This window comes from Lampetra planeri, chromosome 30 (assembly GCF_965212315.1).
Source record: "Lampetra planeri chromosome 30, kcLamPlan1.2.h2, whole genome shotgun sequence".
Lineage (NCBI taxonomy): Eukaryota > Metazoa > Chordata > Hyperoartia > Petromyzontiformes > Petromyzontidae > Lampetra > Lampetra planeri.
Window position 1 is genome coordinate 5,091,149 of NC_136136.1, and position 21,619 is coordinate 5,112,767.

At 49.2% G+C, this 21,619-nt stretch overlaps 1 protein-coding gene across 1 annotated transcript; it reads right to left on the bottom strand.

Moving 5' to 3' along the window:
• Positions 1–1,980: 1,980 nt before the first annotated feature.
• On the bottom strand, positions 1,981–18,743 carry LOC144728713 (potassium channel subfamily K member 2-like). The gene is made up of 6 exons (XM_078608322.1): positions 18,555–18,743; positions 15,296–15,416; positions 10,186–10,346; positions 9,526–9,712; positions 5,109–5,251; positions 1,981–3,315 (listed from the first exon to the last, which is right to left on the bottom strand). The coding sequence occupies exons 1-6, from the start codon at positions 18,741–18,743 to the stop codon at positions 2,722–2,724; spliced, it is 1,395 nt and encodes a 464-aa protein (XP_078464448.1). The 3' UTR covers positions 1,981–2,721.
• Positions 18,744–21,619: the final 2,876 nt, after the last annotated feature.

Consider the following 21,619-nt stretch of genomic DNA (forward strand, 5'->3'; position numbering starts at 1 on the left):
GAAAGTAAGATGCACTCCAAACTTCTTCTTGGTTCTTTCGGTAAAGTCACGTAGAAGGGAAGTAATAAAATAATAAAAATAAAACATAATAAAATGAAATAAAATTATTATATTATTTTATTATATTATTATATTTTATTTTTATATTATATTATTATATTATTTTATTTTATTATATTATATTTTTTTATTTTTTTATGTTTTATTTTTATTATTTTATTACTTCCCTTCTACGTGAGTTTACCGAAAAAACCAAGAAGATGAATCCCTGCAGTCACGAAAGCTTTAAATCGAAATTCACTCCAAACTTGTGTCGATAAAGTTACACAGATCTGGTCACACATGGTTGGCTACGTACGGTGCAAAAGAAGTACATACATACATATGCCCAAATTTGACACAACCCCAAATTTCCTTCATAACACAGGGGCAAAATTGCATATCATCCTCCGGAGAATACAGCGATACATACAGGGTGTCCTGCTGAAGGTAGTTTATCAATAGATTGAGAAACTGTAGATTATTTAATGGATTAATCAATGATTTCACACATACACGGAACTGTAAGCAGCATTGCCAATCCCGGCGTGCTCCAAACATTCGGTTCGTCTGAGTAAGTCTGACACCACAGTCTCTTTATGACCACAAAGTGTCCACCGAGCAAGGAATTATGGAATTACAGTCCGACTTGGTGTATTAGACCCGAGTAAAAAGCCACTCCATGATTAGACCAAATATTGCCCGCATCCATAAAGTGTTCGATACGTATATCCCAATTGGTGTAACTGTCCATGGGTGAAAAGTATCCAGCTACATCACTTCGGGATCGTGCCACTTTAGCATAATTTTCAATAGCATCCATAGGGTACGAATCTTAATGATCTCCCTCTCCTCGGCCTCTTCTCCCCAGAAAGAGCACGTAAAAATGTCGATTCTTGAAGACGAAGAAAAAAATCGAGCTTTTGGTATTACATTTTTTTTAAATTAAAGCTTAACGTTAGGCTTCACCATTCTCCCTGCTAGCGCACCGCCTGCACACGCGTGAAAACGTCGATGGTGTTCAATGATCCCTCCGTGCAAGGTGATATTTATAGAGGAGTATATGTGCCGGTCGACATGACCCCCGTTCCTTCCAAGAACCGCAACCCTTCCGCTCCCTGCTGAGAGTGTACCTGCACCACTCGTTAATCAACACATTCACGAGCCTCCCGATTGCTGCTGTTCCCACCGCTCATACAATCTAACTACAGGATACCTCCTCATATCCGCAACCCTATTTTTCTTCTAGATTTGAAGTTTTCGTGACTGCAAGGATCCATACTCTTTGGCTCTTTCGGTAAAGTCACGTAGGTGAAAATAATAATAAAATAAAATAAAAAAGTGAAAAACAACTAAATTAAATCACATATTTTTCTTATTAATCGTGGATTTTCCCATCCTGATTTTACAGGCCCTGTTCCCCGGTATGCTCTTCTATTCACCGGCCCCTTTTTCCCAGCATGCACATCGAGAACATAAATCGTCACTCCTATTATCCACCAAAAAAATAATCGCAGGTAAAAGGTGCTTGAATGGGAAATGCGTCCTATTATCCGCAAAATTATCCACGATTCCTTTCCTGGGGACAACAATGATCCTCAGCGTCCGTGCCTCACACCGCTGCGGATCAGAGGAGTTTCTCCTCTGCTCTTGGTAATCTATGGGCACATAATCCGAAAAATGTAAAAACAAAAATACCTTTACACTCACGCTCCTTTAAGTATTTGCTGCTCTTCACTCGTCAAGGGTCAGTGTCTTGTTGCGCACATGAATGCAAGCATGCGAAGAAGTAAACCGATTCCAGTAAGCCCTCGCTTCACGAGTTTGCACTCAAAGCGTCTTCGATATAACGCGGTTTTTCCATTGGGATCCCAGGATGAAATGCGCGTTGTAAATTTAAATTATTATTAGGAGGAACGCGCACCGTTATAACGCGGTTTCTGAGCGGCCAACAACGAACTACTTTCTTGAGCTGCGGTGGCTGTGGGGTGTGGGAATTCTGGGTATGCACGCGGAATGACAGAGTACGTGGCGTACCCTCATCTCGCTTCTTTCGTCACGCCGTCTTACTGCGTACATCGTATCTCGCAAAACCACATCTTTTACATGATTTCTTACGAGGAAATAGTTTTTTTGGCTCGCGTGTCCTTTTGCTGAACGCAGCAAGCACCACGTCGTAATGGGCACCATGCAATGCGCCAGCATGCGTCATACTCGGCCTCTAAAAGACACCACTCACTCTTAATAAATCACGTCACTCGTACCCATTTTTCCCACTGGCACGTGCGAGCGCGGTGCCCTGATTGTACGCGTGGTTTATTTTTTGTCCACCGGTTATTTGGCGTGCCGAGCCGGAATCAAAATCGTGACATACGCTGGCCTCGCGAGACACGAATCTGGCTCGGGGCCAAGCAGGGCCAGAGATAATTACTCATTCATCGCGTGCGACGTCAATCAGTAGGGCTCAAATGCAGCATCACCGCGTCGTCTACATATTGTCTCGACTCAATAACCGCGTGCAATGACAATGGCACGGCTCAGCTTCTGCAGTGGAAAAAAACCTGGCCGCTCCCCAGCCAGCCCGTGGCTTGGCACGGCCGCGTCACCTGCTCGGGTGTGCAGTGGAAAATAAGAGGGAGTGAGTGACGGCAAACACACACGCTGTTGTCTACAAAGTACATTTCACACAGCCGTGGCTCTCGGCTCCTTCTCGTCATCCCCAAAGCCGGCCCTGACCCGCGTCCCCTTCTGGTTGGCCCTCTCGAGCGCCGGGGTCTGCGTTGCGTCGTCCAGGTCCGACTCGGGAAGCGCGAACGGTGGCTTGCGCTCGGGCGACTCTCGCTCCACGGCATCGTTGTTGCCGACTTGAGCCGCCGGGTTCTTAGTCGACGCCTTCCGGCCGAGCGCCTTGGTGAGCATTTTTGCGCCGGCGTCGTCCGGCGAGTCTGGATTCTGCCAGCCGGGCCAGAACGCCGGGCCCGTGCCGGCTTGGGCCGTATCGTCCGGCCGGCCGTTCTCATTTGGAAAAGGGGGATGAGGAGGAGGAGAAGCGGCGCCCTCGCTGCCAGACTGTTCGCCGCCGCTGAGCTGATCGAGCTGATCGCCGTCCGCGGCGCCAGCGCCATTCGGCTTGCGCTTGAAGGAGCCCGGCATTCGCTGGCCAGGCAGCGCGGTGCTGGCCGCCTTCAGCTTGTCGTGAATGCCGCCCGTGAAGCGGCTTCCCGACTCCTTGAAATCGGCCGTCCACTGGGAGGCGTGCGCCGAGATGCCGCCCATCTGCACAGGGATGACAAGAAAACCGGGGAACACAGGGAGTTGGTGGGGGGTACGGCGGCACGACCAACGGAATCACCGACAGGACCGCTACTCGCGGAAATTATAGTTCACTCTCTGAAACTTTACAGCGTAATTCTAGATTTGAAGCTTTCGTGACTGCAAGGATTCATACTCTTAGTTTTTTCGGTAAAGTCACGTAGGTAAAAAATGAAATTAAAATTAATTTTAAAAATCACGACGTTTCGGAGGCAACACAAGTGGTTATGCATATCTGTTCTGTCTGGCAGAGGAAATAATATTAAATATTAATTTAGGATGAAGTTGTCTTTCTATTAGGACATTACCCTATTGACAATTGGGTTGCCCAAAACCAGAAAAAGAGGCCTATTTGATAATATTGTAACGTATTTTGTCCTGCCAGCTACCGATAACATAATCCACGCGTAAACACAAATGTTTCCTAACCTTTTAAAATAAGCGCCATTCGGGGGAGCGGTGGTGCAGTGGTTAGCGCACTGCATGATCAAACCTGGTGACCGAAGTACAACTCTCGGGCACGGCTAACATCAATATTGACTGATATGGCTATACAACCTCCACGATAAGGCAAAATGGTGGTGAGATGTTATCTACCTCACCCGGTATACAGGAGGTCGTGGGTTCAATCCCGACACTGAAGCCTGTACATTTGCTGGTCGCGTGGATTTTTCACTGGGTCCTCCTGTTTTTCCTTCCACATTTGGAATCAACATGTGATTGGAGTATTTGGCTGCTATAAATTTCCACGTGGTAAGCCACTTCGTTGAGCTGTTGTTTGTGGCCAGGTCGCGCCTGAACAAGAGCTACATAGCTCAGTGGGTCTTACCTGGTAAAATAAATGTAAAATATTAAATAGTTGACCGTGTTAAAGGACTGTACAGAGCCCTTTATTCGATTAAACAATACTCGGGAAAAAAATTATTTGTATGGCTAGCAATGTCAGTTTAACACGTAGGCTTTCACGACCAATATCTTGCTCCAAATGCGGTAATGCCCACGCAACACGCAAACAACCGTCGCACACAGCAGATTCAAGACACCGATGCCAGTGCAGCGAGCAAGGTCAAGAATTACCCACCCCCCACCCCGGGGGGAGAGATATTTGCACTGCCCTGCCCCTCTCACCAAAAGAGCGGCTTTGATGTCGCGAATGCACAAAGACCGAAAATATACTTGGTAGCGTCACGCCGCTCGGCCAGGGCACTCGGTCCTGCGAAATGCCTGCACGCGCTCTCGCTGACACGAGGCAGCGTGGCAGGCCGCTGGTCTTTGTTAGCCTGTCGTGAATTTACAGCGGCGCACCACTTAGGGTGATTGCTTTGCTGCCGACGGGGGTGTCAGAAAAAATCTTGTATTTTTGGAAATGTTTAATATTTATAAGACGTGATGGTACAATACTGGGCGGGGCGGGGGGTGTAATACTGTTGTCTGGCTGTCTATGAATAACCTCGTTAAATAATGGGTTTTGGAAAGAGAAATTCTATACAGTTTTTTTGTTACAAAAACACAATGCACGATCGAATTTTGCTACAAATTTGGAGTGTGACGGTACGTGACCCCCCCCCCCCACAACACCACCCCTTGGCGAATCCATGACCATTCGGAGTCCGCGATTTCGACTCGCGTGCATTGCTCGTCTTTCACAGCGGTGGGGAATGCGGCGGCCTCTAGTGTCTGCAGGGGTTCGCCCCGAATGGAGGACGGGTGTGCCGAGTGTGGAACGGGGGGGGGGGGGGGGGGGTCCGCGCACGAACCTCATTGCGCGTCTTCTCCGACAGCTTGCGCAGCCAGTCCCCGATCATGCTGAGAATGGCGGCAAAGTAGGCCATGCCCAGGAGGATCCAGAACCACACGAGCGGCTTGTACCACTCGCGGTACACGATGTCGCGGTTGCCGCCTGCCGTCGCAAGCGCAGCGTGGACGGCGAAACAATAGTACGGGTCAGAGTCAGGCCTGTCGCAACATTGATGCGTTCTCGCGGCCCTTTATAGTGGCGGACGCGAACCGTGCCGGGCCGGCGCGGCTTGTTTCTTGTCGCAACGTACGTACGTGTAGCAGTGTATGTATGTTGAACTTCTTTCGCACCGTACGTAGCCAACCGTGCTAATCGTAGGCGTGGGGGCGAAGGACAACAAATTAAACGCAAAAAGCAGTTCTAAAGAAAGGAGTTTTCAATCTGAATGATTTAAAAGTGCCATAGCTCCAATGGCTTCCTAACATCGTAAGGAAGAGCGTTCCAGACGGCCTCAGAAGTGCACCTGAAAGCGCGCGATGCGGTGACCGCCGTCTTTGTTCAATGGTTAGCCAAAAGCCGCGGCGAGGATGAGCGGAATTCGCGTGACGATTTATGCTCCTTGACCAGATCAGCAAGGCATCGCGGTTCATTTGCGGCAAGCACTCTGTGCGTAATGAGTGCGGAAGAGCCGCTCGACTCTTCAGTTGTTGGCCGCTATCCAGAGGTCGCAACCGGGTACCCGATACCCGAACCCTACCCGATACCCGGCTACCCGGCCGGGTACGGGTACCCGTTTGCGACCCTGGTGCGGCCGGGTACGGGTAGACCGTGAGTCACTGGTGAGTAACTGTTTGTCACTCATTTCCCAACGTCTTGTCTCTTCTCACAATTCAAGTTCCTAGAATCAACCCACCCGCGCCTGCAACATGGCTTCATCCCAGAGGTCGCAATCAGGTAACCGATACCCGTACCCTACCTGTACCCGGCCGGGTACGGGTAGGGTACGTGTACGGCCGGGTACGGGTACCCGTTTGCGACCCTGGTGCGGCCGGGTACGGGTACGGATAAGGAATCAAAACCCGTTTGCGACCTCTGCCGCTATCCCTGACTTAACGCGGTTGCACACTAGCCGTGCATGATGATTGCTCAACACATCCCTACGATGTGGAGGCTACCGATTCGATTTAGGACATGCACGTGCCCGCCTTTTCCCGGCAAGCCAGGGTTTGGCACCTCAGTGGCCACGTAAAGGGAGCCTCGCAACTCGTGCGTGATCGACCGACCCTCGCCTCCGCGGCGCTGGATCTTAGGCGTGCGCCGTCACTGCCCGTTGTTATGATTCAAAGTCGTTATGCAGTGGCCCGGTGTAACAGACCGTAGTATACCCGGGGTTAAAACGGCCTAGGCTAGATTATACCCCTCTAGGCCAAATTATACCCCCATGATAGTAATAGTGTTGAGCGATATACACAGGAATTACTAAATGTTTCCAACATTTTATTTAAAACTGTAAACACATAGACTTTGATTACTTCAACCAGAAAAACTTTAATAATAACCCTATCCCTTAACCTAACCCTAAAAATGCTTCAATTGATCAAATTGAGATTTTTACTTCCATTTAAACGCTTTTTAGATATCGATTGAAGTTCGTTTGAACTTTCACATGGGGCATCTTCTGGCCTGGAGGGGCATGGCCTGGCCCAGTCGATTTTAAACCCCCGGGGGGTATAGTTTAGCCGAGGACACTTTATCCCCCCGGGTATACTCTGGCCTGGGCCAAACTATACCCGGGTTTAATCGGGGCAGGGGTTATTTCAGCCTGTTACACCGGCATTCATTACCGTGCGGTCCTCGATGTACTCAGAGGTTAGAGGCCACCTGTTGACCTGCCCCCGGTTTTGCTTTGAACCCGGGCCACCGTCAGCAATGGAGGCAACCGTTGTTTCACGTGTCCCAACGTTGTTCTATTTGACGTGGTGGTCAAACACGGGGCCGAGGAAGACGCGTACGCGTTTGCTCTACTGGAGCGACTGGGGAGGGTGGGGCGAGGAAGTGGCCCGGGACTGAGATGCTAAGTTAATGGGGCTGCATCATGCTCGTGTCGTATTGCACCAGATATCCACCTTTCTCGTGCCCGGTTTTTTTTTGTCATTGCCGTTACTTACCCACACGGCAAGATGTACCACTTAAGCGGACCCGTATCGATTTAAAAATGGATAGCTGTGTTATTGTTGTGTCTTTTGCGGAGTCTTAAATCTGGTTTTTACACTCCAGTGCTCTTTGCGTGACGTCAACACGCGGTGGGGGGGGGGGGGTTCATCGGCTGAAGGAGCGATCAGCAACCCCTCCTCCCACACTGCCCCGTAGATGCCTTTACAATTATACTCTTAGGTTTTTTCGGTTAAGTCACGTAGGTAAAACATAATAAAAAAGTAAAATAATAATGAATGAAAATAGATCAATTAAATCACGACGTTTCAGAGGGAACACAAGTCTCCGTCTTCAGGTGGGACCGTCACAGCTAAATTTACTGTATCAAGATGATACTTGATACAGTAAATTGATTTATTTTCATTTATTATTATTTCATTTTTATTATTTTTTACCTACGTGACTTTACCGAAAAAACCTAAGAGTATGAATCCTTGTAGTCACGAAAGCTTTAAATTTAGCCTTTACAATTGTATGGAACGCTCATCCAAATCACTTTCATTACTCAAGAGACCGACAAGGGGGTTGGGGGTGGGAGAGGAATTGAAACCGCCCAACTTGTCCGATGCTCAAGCCGGCACCTGAAACCACTGATGGTTTTAATTGTCTGTCAGATAAACAAATAAAGAAATACTAACAAGTTGTAATTAATCTAAATGCATTTCGGCCTGCTATGATGGCGAACAATGCTGCACTGGAATCAGTTTTGAAATAAGTGGATAATACCACCAGACCGCCGATGCGATAAACTCGAAATTGAAAAATGGATTAGACTTAATTTCAGACTTCAAAAATAGACATGCCTCTGTTTGATGGGCGACCACCATGCATACCAGGTGTTATAGGTTGCAGGGTCTATGTCGTGAGCAGAGGAGGGCAGTGCAGCAAATATCATCGTTGTACTCGACCTTAAATGCTGCACTTTTATGCTTTACATCTTCACCGACCTGCACTGACCAAGCGTGGTGAAGTATGGCAAAAATAACCCCCCATGACCCGATCGGTGTGGGGAGGCCCTCATCCAGCAGTGGATTGACTAACGGGGCTGTGCATAGTCTTAGGTTTTTCCGGTAAAGTCACGTAGGTAAAACATTAAAATGAATAAAAGTAAAATCAAAATAAAATAAAAATCACGACGTTTCGGAGGCAACACAAGCTTCCCTCTTCAGGTGAAACTGTCACAGCAAAATATCTGTATCAAGTGAAGAGAAGTCCCAAGAGGTACGACCTTCGGCATGTGCATGTACATGTATGTACATGCTGTGCATGTACATGCGTGTACAGTTCAACAACATATCTCATTGCTGTTTATGATCTGGCTTGGCTCGGGAAGCCACGGGCAAGACCATCAATTCCTAAAAATCCCCGAGGAATTTCACTCCTGCTCGTAGCGCTTCGGGGGCCTTCCTAACTGAATTCTGAAAAGCACCGAGCAGAGACGAAACAGCAGTCTCGACGTGACAGAAACACTTGCCCAAAACGCGCTAATTGCTCAAGACGCCGCCCTTATTTCACCCGAAACAGGAGGGCGTTACATTTGTATCCTCTTCATAAAGTGAAAATATACGCTTTGCTCTCCGATGCGTTGTCGTTTAGTTACACGTGTTGTTTGTCACGATGTGGGACGTTTCGCTCCGAGTGCATTACGATTAATCGTACTGTCCCACAAAGACGTGTGTTGAGATTAATTGAAATGCACACTCCCTTTCTCTACGTGCCACGTCCTTTCTCAAAGATGCAGGCGATCGTGGCCTTCCATTCAGCTGTGCCCATGATATTACTCAAGAACCATGCATCAGATACTCCCAGTTGCATCCAACTGGGGGACAGAATAATGATAAAACTAGATGCCGGCCGACCACGGGAGCAGGCAGGGTTTGGGAAAGGTTTCTCTACAATCGACCACGTGAAGACTGTTGATCAAATCACGGACCTATGCAATGAATTTCAAATACCATTGTGGCTGTGTTCAAATTATACTCAATGAAATGCACAACCATGTATTTATTTATCTATTTATCTATTGCATAAGACAATTTGGAGACCGTACGTGATTAATAGTTTCTTGCTTCTGGGTCCGATAGGTCAAGGAAGGGGGGGTCGGGGGGTTAAATCTAGTGCCTACGTTTTGCAGCATTACCACGGCTACGATCCACGTGCCGTACCCCAGCGGCACCCCGGTGAGCGTTCGGTGAGGAGCAAAAGCCCTCTGCATATCCCACCTGCCACGTAGTCTCCGAAGCCGATGGTGGTGAGCGTGATGACCACGAAGTAGATGGCCTCCAGCGGCGTCCACAGCTCGATGTGCATGAAGATGATGGTGGGCAGCACCACGAAGAGGCCGCAGCCCATCATGATGAAGATGATCGTGGAGATCACCCGGATCCACGTGGCGCTCACGTGCCACTTCTGGAGGCCGGCGAACAAATGCCCACGTGTGCACGCACGGGCCGAGAATACGAGAGAGTACAATTAGAACAAAAGTATTATTACTAATAAGGTTTTTCCCCTTTTTTCTGGAAACAAAACTGACACCTTTTGCAAGGAATCATGCTTACATTAATCACAATACTTGCAGTCAAATGCAAAAAAAAACAGTACTCTGATCATTTATGCATTGACTTTGAAACTGATTGGTCCACACCAGAGACAGCTTTCTTTAGAGCCTAGTCTCATATGGTGTTCGACCAGATGACGCCAAAAGGCCACCATAGAGGAAAACGGTCATCTGTGAAAAACTACTGGACATCTGTGAAACAGAGCTTGATAGCTCATCGGATTCCTCCAGTATAAACAAACAACACGATTCAAGCAAGTAGGGAATGCCGATGTTATGAGTGGGTGACGTTATGGAGGCAGCGTCACAGCTGGAGGGGGCTCACCATGAAGACCTTCTCGACACGCGCAATGGCCTTGCCGAAGATGGTCCCCAGCTGGTCGCCGACGCCGGCGAGGAGGAAGCCGAAGATGGGGATGCCCACGAGTGCGTACGCCGTGCAGAAGATGCGGCCCCAGTCCGTGCTGGGCGACACGTTGCCGTAGCCTGACGACGACACGGAGGGACGCGAACACGGAATCATCGATCGTGTACCGTCGTCAACCGTCGTCATCGTTTTTTGTCGCCCTCAAATCATCGGCGTCATCATCGCCGACGACGGATCAAGTATCGAGTGTGTGCATGTTGAACTTCGATTTAAAGAAACGTCGTGAGAATTATTTTATTATGTTTTATTTTTATTATTTTATTATTTCCATTCTACGTGACTTTACCGAAAGAACCAAGAAGATGTTGAACTTCTTTCACACCGGAGGTGGTGTAACTGCACCGGGGTCCACGGGTTGGCGGGGCCCAGGTGCCAGGCTACGATGATGGCTTGGGGGCCCTGGCAGTTCCAGCTTTAGGCAACATAGGAAATTGGCCCTGAGTGATAGCAGACTCTGGAGAGGCACCAATGTCAAGTTCTTTAGTCTTGGGGGGGGGGGGGGGGGGGCGAATGACACCGGGGATGTCACGTGATCTTCTCACGTGACATCAAGGAACCTCGGCCTGTATCGGTGGAAGTGCGCACAGTGATGGGACACGAGGGGCCCCATTGCATTCCTTGCACCAGTGACCCAATGCTACAACCCTCTCGTCCACTACGTCCTCACCAAATCTCTCACGAATCCACGACGATTCAAAACGCTGCCGCCAGATTGCTCACCCACGCCAGCAAAGGTGGTGAGCAAGCCACCCCCAACACCGCACTCCGATCCCTCCACCGACTCCCGATCCAATCCCAAGATCAACTTCAGGGCTGCGTTCGCCATCTCGAAGATCCTCCGTTTTTTTGGCGAGAGGGCACTGAGACCATGAACTCGCTCCGCTTGACAACTTGGTTTAACCAAGGGCGGTTGAACCCCGAATTTAAACCCAGGATATCGACGGTGCTAGCGCCGACGCACGCTGGTATCTTAATCCACCCAATCACCGCAGCAGGAGGTCTCCACAAGCCAGGGGACAGTGAGTGAACACTTCGACAGACTGGTCACTCGCAGCTGCGTGGCTGTCAGCTTTAAAGGGGCACGCGGACACTTGAAACTGAAAGGGCAGAGGTCTGCGAGCAGGGATCAGGGGGCAGAGGGGCACATGAAAGGGAGAAATATTTACGCCGAAGCCCAGACAGTTTCGGGCACCTTGAGCCACCCCGTGCCATCTGGCTATGAGTGTGAATGTGCCCCACATTTCTTATCTATATAAAAATAGAGCGGTAGAGACACGCCGATCGCCAGGGGTGGGTGTCGGCCGTGGAACTTTGCGATACCGCCGTGGAGTTTGGCTCAAGTCTGTGCGAAGTAACATCATCGTCTTGTCAAGATGGGGTCACGCCGGTGCTTGCCACTTAACGACAAGGTGTGAAAAAATAATCCTGGGATTTCAAAAAGAAGAAGTTTAAATGTGTGCAAGCGTCCAAGAAATTCCGTTTTCTTACACATATATATCAAAAAGAAAAATATCTTGTTCACGAAAGACAATCATCGTTTGTGCTCACGACTTGTATATGCGCTCGAAAAACTGTAGCGTGTTTGCCAGCTGCGTATCGTTTTACTCTGCGAATGAAAAATAAAGATTAAGATTTATTTTTGAAATCCTTAAATATAGTCGTAACAGCTGCACACTGCCGCTCGTACATAAATTAAGAATGTAACAGTCGGAGGAATGATAAACACATCTGCGATGTGTTCTACAGACATGCGGAGCAATCAGCGTTTAGTTATTGCATTAAAGACTAGCAGCATTACAGATGTACAGAGTGATCCATTGACATAAACCCAGTTGTCAGAATCTGCCAGGGTTATGATGGTACACGCCATACTGGCGCTACTCAAAACACCACACACATGAACCGGATTCTATTATTACGCTACCAATGTTTCCGCAGAGAGGAAATGAACTTACAGACACGGACCTCATTCCGGCGCTTCTACGATTCCATGTGGAGCGTTGTGAATACCCCCACGTGCTAAATCGGTTGAACCAGGGTCCCACGTGCCGTGACGCGTGGGTGTTACGGGAGGAGACGTTTTTCGATTGTTTTTTTTTGGTCGGAGATGGAACAATCGCATTGCCCCAGCATTCGCCTCTGGATATTTTCTCTTGTAAGGGCCACGTCAAAGACCTTGTGTGTGTGTGTATGTGCGCATGCTGCGATAGTGTAGCGGTGATCGCTACGCTGCGCTACGAACCCGGCGACCCGTGTTCGATTCCCGCTCACGGCCAACACCAGCGACGGTTATCTGAACAGGTTCTGGGCCTCCCCAAGGTCGACTCAGCCTAAAATGAGTACCTGGTGTGCGGTGTGTAAACATCGCCACTGGGGAGACAAAGGTGTTGGCCACCCACCCCCTCGTGTGCCATGCCGGCCTTCATGGGTGCTACCCGCTAACAGCACTTGCCCCAACAGTCTGTTAAAACTTCACTGGGGGATCTTTGTCTTTGTGTTTGTGTGTGTGCCGCAAGATATCGGTGACCTCGGCGTAAGTGTCGTCATCACGGAAGGCTTGTAAAGCAATTCACAGTGGCGACGTTGGACAAAGTACATCCGGCGAGAGTTAAAAACATATATATAGTAATGTACGTTGTTATTGAGATCGGTGGGCGATGTGTCGAGGCTTTTAATTTAAATTGTATTCTCCCCCCCTTATTGGTCACCCAGTGTCCTTATAAATCTCAACGTTCATCCTACAAAGTCCCATCACAAGGGAGAAACACAAACAAATAGACAAAAAAATGAAAGAAAATTGCCCGTATCGGACCGGCTGTACACCGTACGGACCTAAAAGCTCAATTTCCCTGCACAAGAATACGGGTGGGTTGACAGGGAAGCAGTCGCCACGAATCATCGTCCGTCATCTCCGACGAATGCCGGGCCCACCATTATCATCGCTACGACACCCAACACGCGGCGAGGTAACTCGAGCAAAACGTGAACCGCGGGCATCTTTCTCCACGCTCGCCCGACAGCGCGGGCACTGCAAGAAGCGGTCCGCTGCGTGCCACTTCCACGTGACCATTCGCGCATTTAATTGTGGGTGGCATGGGGGTCCAGCTTGCGGTCGGGACGCTGGTGCTTTCCGTTTGATTTATGAGCAAGGGGACCACGAGTGAGCGGTGGTTACGTGGCTAGCTCCTGGCTGGCCATCGAACAAAGACCGTCGTCGCCGCATCGCGCGCCTTCAGACGCGCTCCTGTGGCCGTCTGGAACGCTCTCCCTTCCGATGTCAGGAAGCCACTGGAGCTGTGCACTTTTAAATGTGGATTTAAAACTAATTTCCTTAGAAGTTATTGTTGTTCTTTCTCCGAATCGCACCTCTGATTAGCACGGTTGGTTAACGTACGGTGCGAAAGAAGTTCAACATACATACCTACAAATATGTCAACCTGAGTTTGATTCCAGGCGCTGGCTAACATCAGCGGTTAGTGATATCTGAACCAATCCTAAACCTCTCCCTTCTCACTCACCACCACTGGTCAGCATGGTGAAGTATGGTCAAATGACCCCCCCACCGCCCCCCCCTCCAACATCGACCAACAGCATGGGGAGGCCTGCATCAAGCAGTGGATTAGCAAAAGGGAGGTTCAAGATGCGTTTTTCAAATTTATTTTATTTCACCACGTGGTGAGAACTCCAGAGACGACTGAGTCGCACTTGCAAGAGTGACCTGGGGCATTGGTCTGTCTGTAGGCGGCGATTACTGCTGTGCATAATTCCCATTGAGTAGTTTAACACGTAGGCTTTCGGGACCAATATTATCCATATTAAAGTGTTTTTTTTGGGTTAGATTGCGTAAATATGAATATGCCACTAAACCTGCCACCACGCGACGCGGCCAATTAGTAAGGTTTGTCATGTAAACAAAACGTTGCCAATTGGTTACTACTTCGGCATACCGGTTGTGTGTTGGAGATGAAACCGACAACGTTGACAATTCGAGCGCTGTGGCGTTTCGCTGGTGATTACAAATTGACTCTAATTGAGTGACTTTCGGGTAAATTTCGAATTAGCCTAATTTTGACCTTCATTATCTGTGGGCAATGGGTAACGATTTTTGGTCCGGATGCTGGGCTTCCTCTGTGCATGTGGGAATACGCGTACACACAAATTTCTTTGCACACGGGGGAAATAAATGCTTCTGCAAAACACACCGGATGCAGGCATCGCACTCTCCAGGGTTAAAGCGTAGTTCTAGAAAGCGTAACGTGCTCATAACACCTTGTTGGGGAAATGTGTGCATTTACGCCACGTGGCGATGAGATTTAACGTGGAAGAGCAACTCAATGGCTCCACATTATCCTATAGCCATACACCAGCGAGAGTTTGCAACTGTCATAGATGACCTCATCTATGGCCGTGGCACTCAGAAAATGTTATTTTCGTGGGTTTGACAGCGTTTTTCTCCACATCCCTGGAGTTTTATGCGTTCAAAAATACTACCGAATGGATGCCCGCCAATATTTACTTTGTTTTAAGGATGAGGATCGATTTCTCCGTGGCGTGTGCGATAAGCGGAACGTAATAATGAAAAGCCACCCACAAATGCACCTAGAGAGAAAACAATTATCAGTGCATATTATCTAAATTTCGATTTAAAGCTTTCGTGACTGCAGGGATTCATCTTCTTGGTTCTTTCGGTAAAGTCACGTTTTATTATGTATTATTTTTAGTATTTTATTATTTCCCTTCTACGTGACTTTACCAAAAGAACCAAGAAGATGGATATTATCTGTTGTGAAATATGGATCACAAACATGAATGTTAGCAAAGGAAATGTAAAAAACAGCTGAAAACATCTGGCCACGGTGCCGAGATGTTAACTACCCCACCTGGTATACAGGAGGTTGTGGGTTCGATCCCGACCCTAAAGCCTGTATATCTGAAGTTTGCCCACGCCGGATTCGTTCGAATGTTGGAAACGGTGCCTGCGAAGGAAGGCGTGCCGAGTCGCTCTCACCTATCGTGGTGAGCACCGTCCCGGCGAAGAAGAAGGCGCTTCCTAGATCCCACAGGCTGCTGCTGTGGTTCGTGTTGTTGGCAAGAGGGTCCACGCCGGCACTGATGGCATCTTTCACGTGCTGCTCGTGGATGTGCCGCGGACACAAACAGACGCGGAGATGAATGCGGATTAATACACAGAAATGCCCGGCGACGCATAATGAATTTCCCATAAATATGCTAAATTCCTCTTGATATGCAAATTCTTTTGTCAAGGCGCTCCTCTTCCCCCCCCCTCCATCCCAGCTTAAATATACGCTGCCAAGCTTGGTGGTGCCCATTCAGACGCTGTCTTCCCCCCGACAGACCTGTTCTTCACCTTGAGGACGGCTGCTTGCGTTGTGGCCGAAACGTCGTGAGAATTATTTTATTATGTTTTATTTTTATTATTTTATTATTTCCATTCTACGTGACTTTACCGAAAGAACCAAGAAGACTAACGACTGCCGTAGAGAAAATGTGACACGGTTAATGCGTTCGGGATCAAGACGTCATCACGGCCAAAGCCGCTGATGCTCCCCTCGCCATCGCGACCACAACGGTCGAGAAACGCAGCGACGACCCCCGAGAGCTGTCCTGACAGTCTCCCCCACCTCTTAGGGTCTCCACCCGGTGACCATGCCTGGATGTAACATCGTTAACTCGAATGCTTCCCATTTGTCTGTTAAATTTAGCAGAAAATCATCGTCGTCTTAGCCTTCGTGAGAGCGCATCTCCTTGCCTGACTCGTGATTTGTATTTTTGTTTACTTGATGCAGTCTCAACACAGCTGCTCCCAATTTTAGAAATGGTTTTGATGACATCTAGATATTTTTGGTTATATCAAGGCCTTGGATTGTGAGCTCTAATGAATTGAATCAGTTTCCAGACTGAGGCTCACTTCTCTGCTTGCTCCTTTCTTCACTCTAGCCCCTCTCTTCTCTCCCCTCTCATTCCAGATCTCTTGGCCGGGTCATTCAATTCTCTAGAAGTGCTTTCTGTGTTTACCTTGTTGTCCCCACCTCTGCACCGCCGATAAGCACGGTTGGCTACGTACGGTGCGAAAGAAGTTCGAACATACATACGTCATTTATTATTTATATTATTACTTCTATTAATTTTATTTTTCACCTACGTGACTTTGCCAAAAACGCCTAAGAGTATGAATCCTTGCAGTCACGAAAGCTTCAAATCTAGAATTAATACATACGTAAATTAATTTAAAAAAACGGACGCTTTTTTGCCAGTATCAAAGTATGAAAAGATAAGAATAGGTTTTACCCTTTCTGGCAATAAAACAGGAGGTGTGAAGAAGGTTCAAACACCAAATAGAAACCTTTTGCAAGGAATCATGTTCGCATCAGCCACAAGTATACTTGTGGTCTGACACTGGTGAGACGAGGCCCTGGTGTAGGCCAATCAGTTTCAAAGACAATGCCATATATCATTATCAGAGCATGTGTGTTTACATTTTCACCACAACGAGTGTGTGTGGTTAATACGAACTTGATTAATTGCAAAGGGTTTCTGTTTGGTGTTTGAACATCTAAACACCCGTTTTATTGCCAGAAAGCGTAAAACCTATTCTTATTTTTCATACTTAGGGGCCGTCCATAAATGACGTCACGCTATCTTGGACCCCCCCTTCGTCACACGACGTCACAAAAATCTGCCCCCCGCCTTCCCAAAATAAAACATGCTTCAAATCGCTTTAAACTATTGTCATTTGTAGTGCGTATTTAATGTGGCGCTGCACTCTGATGTTGTAGGAGAAAACATGTATTAGAAAGTCTATTTAATTAAGTAGAACGTGCTGTCTATATTTATTTATTGTCACACATCGTCACAAATGTCTGACCCCCCCCCTCCCCCCTAGGTGCGTGACGTAATTTATGGACGTCCCCTTACATAAATTCTCTCTGCCCTTATCCTCCCCTTCCTACGCCTCTCTCCTCATTCTATTTCCCTGCTGCTCATCTTCAGCCGTACCACCCTCTTTGTCCATCTTGGGTACCTTTGTCCCGACATCCCTTCAATTCCCCCCGTTCCTTGCTCTTTCCACGTCAATTGTATCCCTGCCGCTACTCCCCACGCGCTCGGCGTGCCACGGGTACCACGGCTTTATGAATACAAATTAGTTTTGGATACGGTTGTGGTGGCAATTACCAAATGTACTTCACGTTCGCATTGACCAGAGTACGACTCCAGTTACTCGTTGGAAACGAGAAGACTGATTGGACAATCTTCAGCAGGCAAATATCATTAGCACCCTCGGTGGCCAAACGTCACTGGCAGGCCTAATAATGCATTTTTATGGGCAGTAACAGTTAATGATGTGATAGCCCCATTCATTTGAAAAGTCTCTGGGCGTGTCACGTGGTTCACTGCGGCTGGCTATATCAATACAGGAGGGTGGTGCCGCAACACGTTCTGCCACCTCGCGCGGTACTGACAAGTGCAATCAATCCAATAACTCAAATGAATACTAAATGTAATCCGTATGTTCATCCACTGCTGGATGAAGGCTTCCCCATGCTGTGTTGGTCGTGGGGTTTGTTTGACCATACTTCGACAGTCTCGTTAACGTGCGTTGGAGGAGAGGTGGGGGGGGGGAGCAGGTCTGATTAGAATATCACTCGCCATCGGTGTTAGCCGTGGTCGGGGAGAAAACTCGGTTCGCTGGGTTTGATGGTGCACGCGACCAACACCAATGCACCCACTGCTCCACCGCGAACCCTTTAACCAAGGAAAGACTCACGCAGTCTCTCGACTCTTTGTCGGAAGGTTCCCGCTACCTACATGGCGGATACTGGGTAGCCAATCCATCAATGGGTGTTTGGCTTCATGCGCGACGGAACCGGGAGAAGCCGGAGGCACCCCCCCCCCAACAAGTCGCACGTGACCTGATAACACACGCTGAGCGCCGCACGGACAGATTCAATAATCGGTTGCCCCACTGCCATCTCCTGGCCGCCTTGCGGACAACATCATACAAAGGACCCCTGGGCTTCTCAGGCAGTCGCCCGTGCAAATACGAACCAGGCTCACGCTCAGGCGACAGGCGTGGAGTCGCGTGTACGTTACGTTGAACTTCTTTCGCACCGTACGCGGCCAACCGTGCGAATCAGGAGGTGCGCGGGGTAACGGCAACACAACACACAGCACCAATTCCACGTCGTCACCCGCCTCCATCTCCTCATTCATCCACTGCTCCTCCTCCTCCTGCTCGTCCCGCTCACCTGTATGAGGGACATCATCTCGTGTCGGCTCACGCACTCGTGCTTGGCGAGGAAGTCCACCCTCTCGGCGTTCATGAACGAGCGCTGGCTCATCTCAAACGGCTGCTCGAGCGCTTGGAAGACCAGAGCGCCTGCCACCAGGTACACCAGCACCACGGCAAGCAGCACCAGCACCGCCTGCCACTTCATTGCCCCAGCAGCAGCAGCAGCGGCAGCACTAGCAGCGGTAGTACTCTCAGCAGCAGCGGCAGCACTAGCAGCAGTAGTACTATCAGCAGCAGCGGCAGCACTAGCAGCAGTAGTACTATCAGCAGCGGCGGTAGTACTAGCAGCAGTAGTACTATCAGCAGCGGCGGCAGCACTAGCAGCAGTAGTACTATCAGCAGCGACGGCAGCACTAGCAGCGGTTGTACTATCAGCAGCGGCGGCAGCACTAGCAGCAGTAGTACTATCAGCAGCAGCAGTAGTAGTAGCAGCGGTGGTGGTACTAGCAGCGGTAGCACTAGCAGGAGTAGTACTAGCAGCAGTAGTACTAGCAGCAGAAGCGGTAGCTGTATCACGACCAACAGCGGCAGCAGTAGCAGCAGGAGCAACTGCTACTGCTGCAGAGGTAGCAGCAGCGGTAGAAGCAGACCAGAGCGCACTGAATGAATGAGCTCAAAGCTCAGTGCTAAAGAGAAGACATATACACGTAGAATGTATGTATGTAGCAGCAGTAGGAACTCCTACAGCAGCAGCAGTAACAGCAGATGAGTAACGGCAGCTTTAGTAGCAGCGATACGTAGCGGCAGTAACAGCGCAGTGGTAATAGCAGCAGCAGCAGTAACAGTGATAGCAGCAGTAGGAATAGCAGCAGCATCAGCAGACACGAGCGCACGTGATGTGTTGAATCAGAATATGTATTTAGACTGAAGAAATCCGATAAGCTATAAAGCTCAGAGCTAAAGGGTAAATATATAACACTTGTATTTGTCTATGTGTATATGTATGGGCATGCAATGTTTTGTCACTTTACTTTAGAATTATATTTGAGTATGGAAAGGTAAATCATTACGAAGTACTATATTGTGCATTCTACATGGAACCGTGGTTGTATATTTATAAACCGTATTAAAATGTTTTAAATTAGCGATGCAATTATTTTCTGATCTATTTGAACTGACTGTGTTAAGTTAAAATATCCATGAAAAAAATCTATTTAGAAATAGAAGAAGAAAAAATGTGTAATAATTAATTTATTCCAAAAAAAAATACCATACAATGTATACAGGAGATACAGAGAACGCGTTTAATATTTGTAATTCCACGTTCACAACGATACTCACATCAACGGTGAGAACGAACAAGTGACGAGACACTCCCAGACGACGGTGATGGTGCTTGAGGCGAGTGGAGGGGTAGGCGTGGGGGGGGGAGGGGTAGGTATGGGAGTGGAGGGGTAGGCGAGTGAGTGGAGGGGTAGGCGTGGGAGTGGAGGGGTAGGCGAGTGAGTGGAGGGGTAGGCGTGGGAGTGGAGGGGTAGGCGAGTGAGTGGAGGGGTAGGCGAGTGAGTGGAGGGGTAGGTGTGGGGGAGGGGGGGTAGGCGAGTGAGTGGAGGGGTAGGTGTGGGGGGGGGGTAGGCGAGTGAGTGGAGGGGTAGGTGTGGGGGGATAGGCGTGGGAGTGGAGGGGTAGGCGAGTGAGTGGAGGGGTAGGCGTGGGGGTGGAGGGGTAGGCGAGGGGGAGGAGGGGTAGGCGTGGGGGTGGAGGGGTAGGCGTGGAGTGGAGGGGGAGGCGTGGGGGAGGCGGGGTAGGCGAGTGAGTGGAGGGGTAGGCGTGCGAGTGGAGGGGTAGGCGTGGGGGAGGCGGGGTAGGCGAGTGAGTGGAGGGGTAGGCGTGCGAGTGGAGGGGTAGGCGTGGGGGAGGCGGGGTAGGCGAGTGAGTGGAGGGGTGGACGTGGGGGAGGCGGGGTAGGCGTGCGAGTGGAGGGGTAGGCGTGCGAGAGAGAGCGAGAGAGGCAGAGGAGGGCTTGTCTGGCTGGGGTCTAGACCGAGACGGAGAGAGACGCACGCGCGGCGCGCTTCCACGGCTCGGCGAGAATGAATTGCCTCCGCGGAAACTCGACGCTTCGTGAGATGGCTCATTTATTTATATATTTACCTATTCACTCTGAACGCACGCCCGGCGTGGGGTATATTTAACTCGTTTAGGCAACGATAGGACCAGTGCACCCGTCTGCAAAGACAAAGCCAAAGACCACTCCCCCATCCCGTATAGCCTTCACAGGCTGTTGGGGCAAGTGATGTTTGGGAGCACGGTGCACGAGAGAGTGCGTGTTCAGCACCACGCCCAAACGGCTTCGTCTGCCCAGTAGCGATGCTTAACACACCGCATCAGGTACTCATTTGAGACTGAGCCGACCTAGGGGAGGTCCAGGACCGGTTCAGATAATCGTTACTGGTGTTGGCCGTGAGCGGGAATCGAACTCTGGTGGCCGGGTTTGTAGCGCAGCGCGCTAACCGCTACACCACCGCTCCCCGTCTGCACTCACACATCACATACACGTGTGTGCATGTTGAACTTGTTTCGTACCGTACGTAGCCAACCGAACTAATCGGCGGTGCGGGGGCAGGACAAGAAACTGAACACAAAAATAAATTCTAAATAAATTAATTTGCGATGTAGATTTAAAAGTGCACACCTCCAGTGGCGCATGCAGTGGCTAGGCACATTGTGGGGAGCGGTGGCGCAGTTGTTTGAGCACTGCGCTACGAATCCGGAAAACGCGAGTCACGATTGCCACTCGTGATTGATGGCAACGAATATTTGAACCGGTCCTGTGGCCCTCGCCTAGGTCGACTCGGCCTCAAATGACTACCTGCTCAGAGTTTGCTGAAATGAAGGCTGCTGGTTAATTTAATGGTGTATGGACTGTCTTTAGGGTAATGGGTTAAACCGTATTTTATTTTTACGCGGAGAGACAGAAAGGAGGTAGATTTATTCACGCGTTTTACTAGCGCCACGGATGAGACGTGGCATTCAATGGAACCTTGGTAAATTAATCTCGAAAAAGGCTGAGCTCTATTA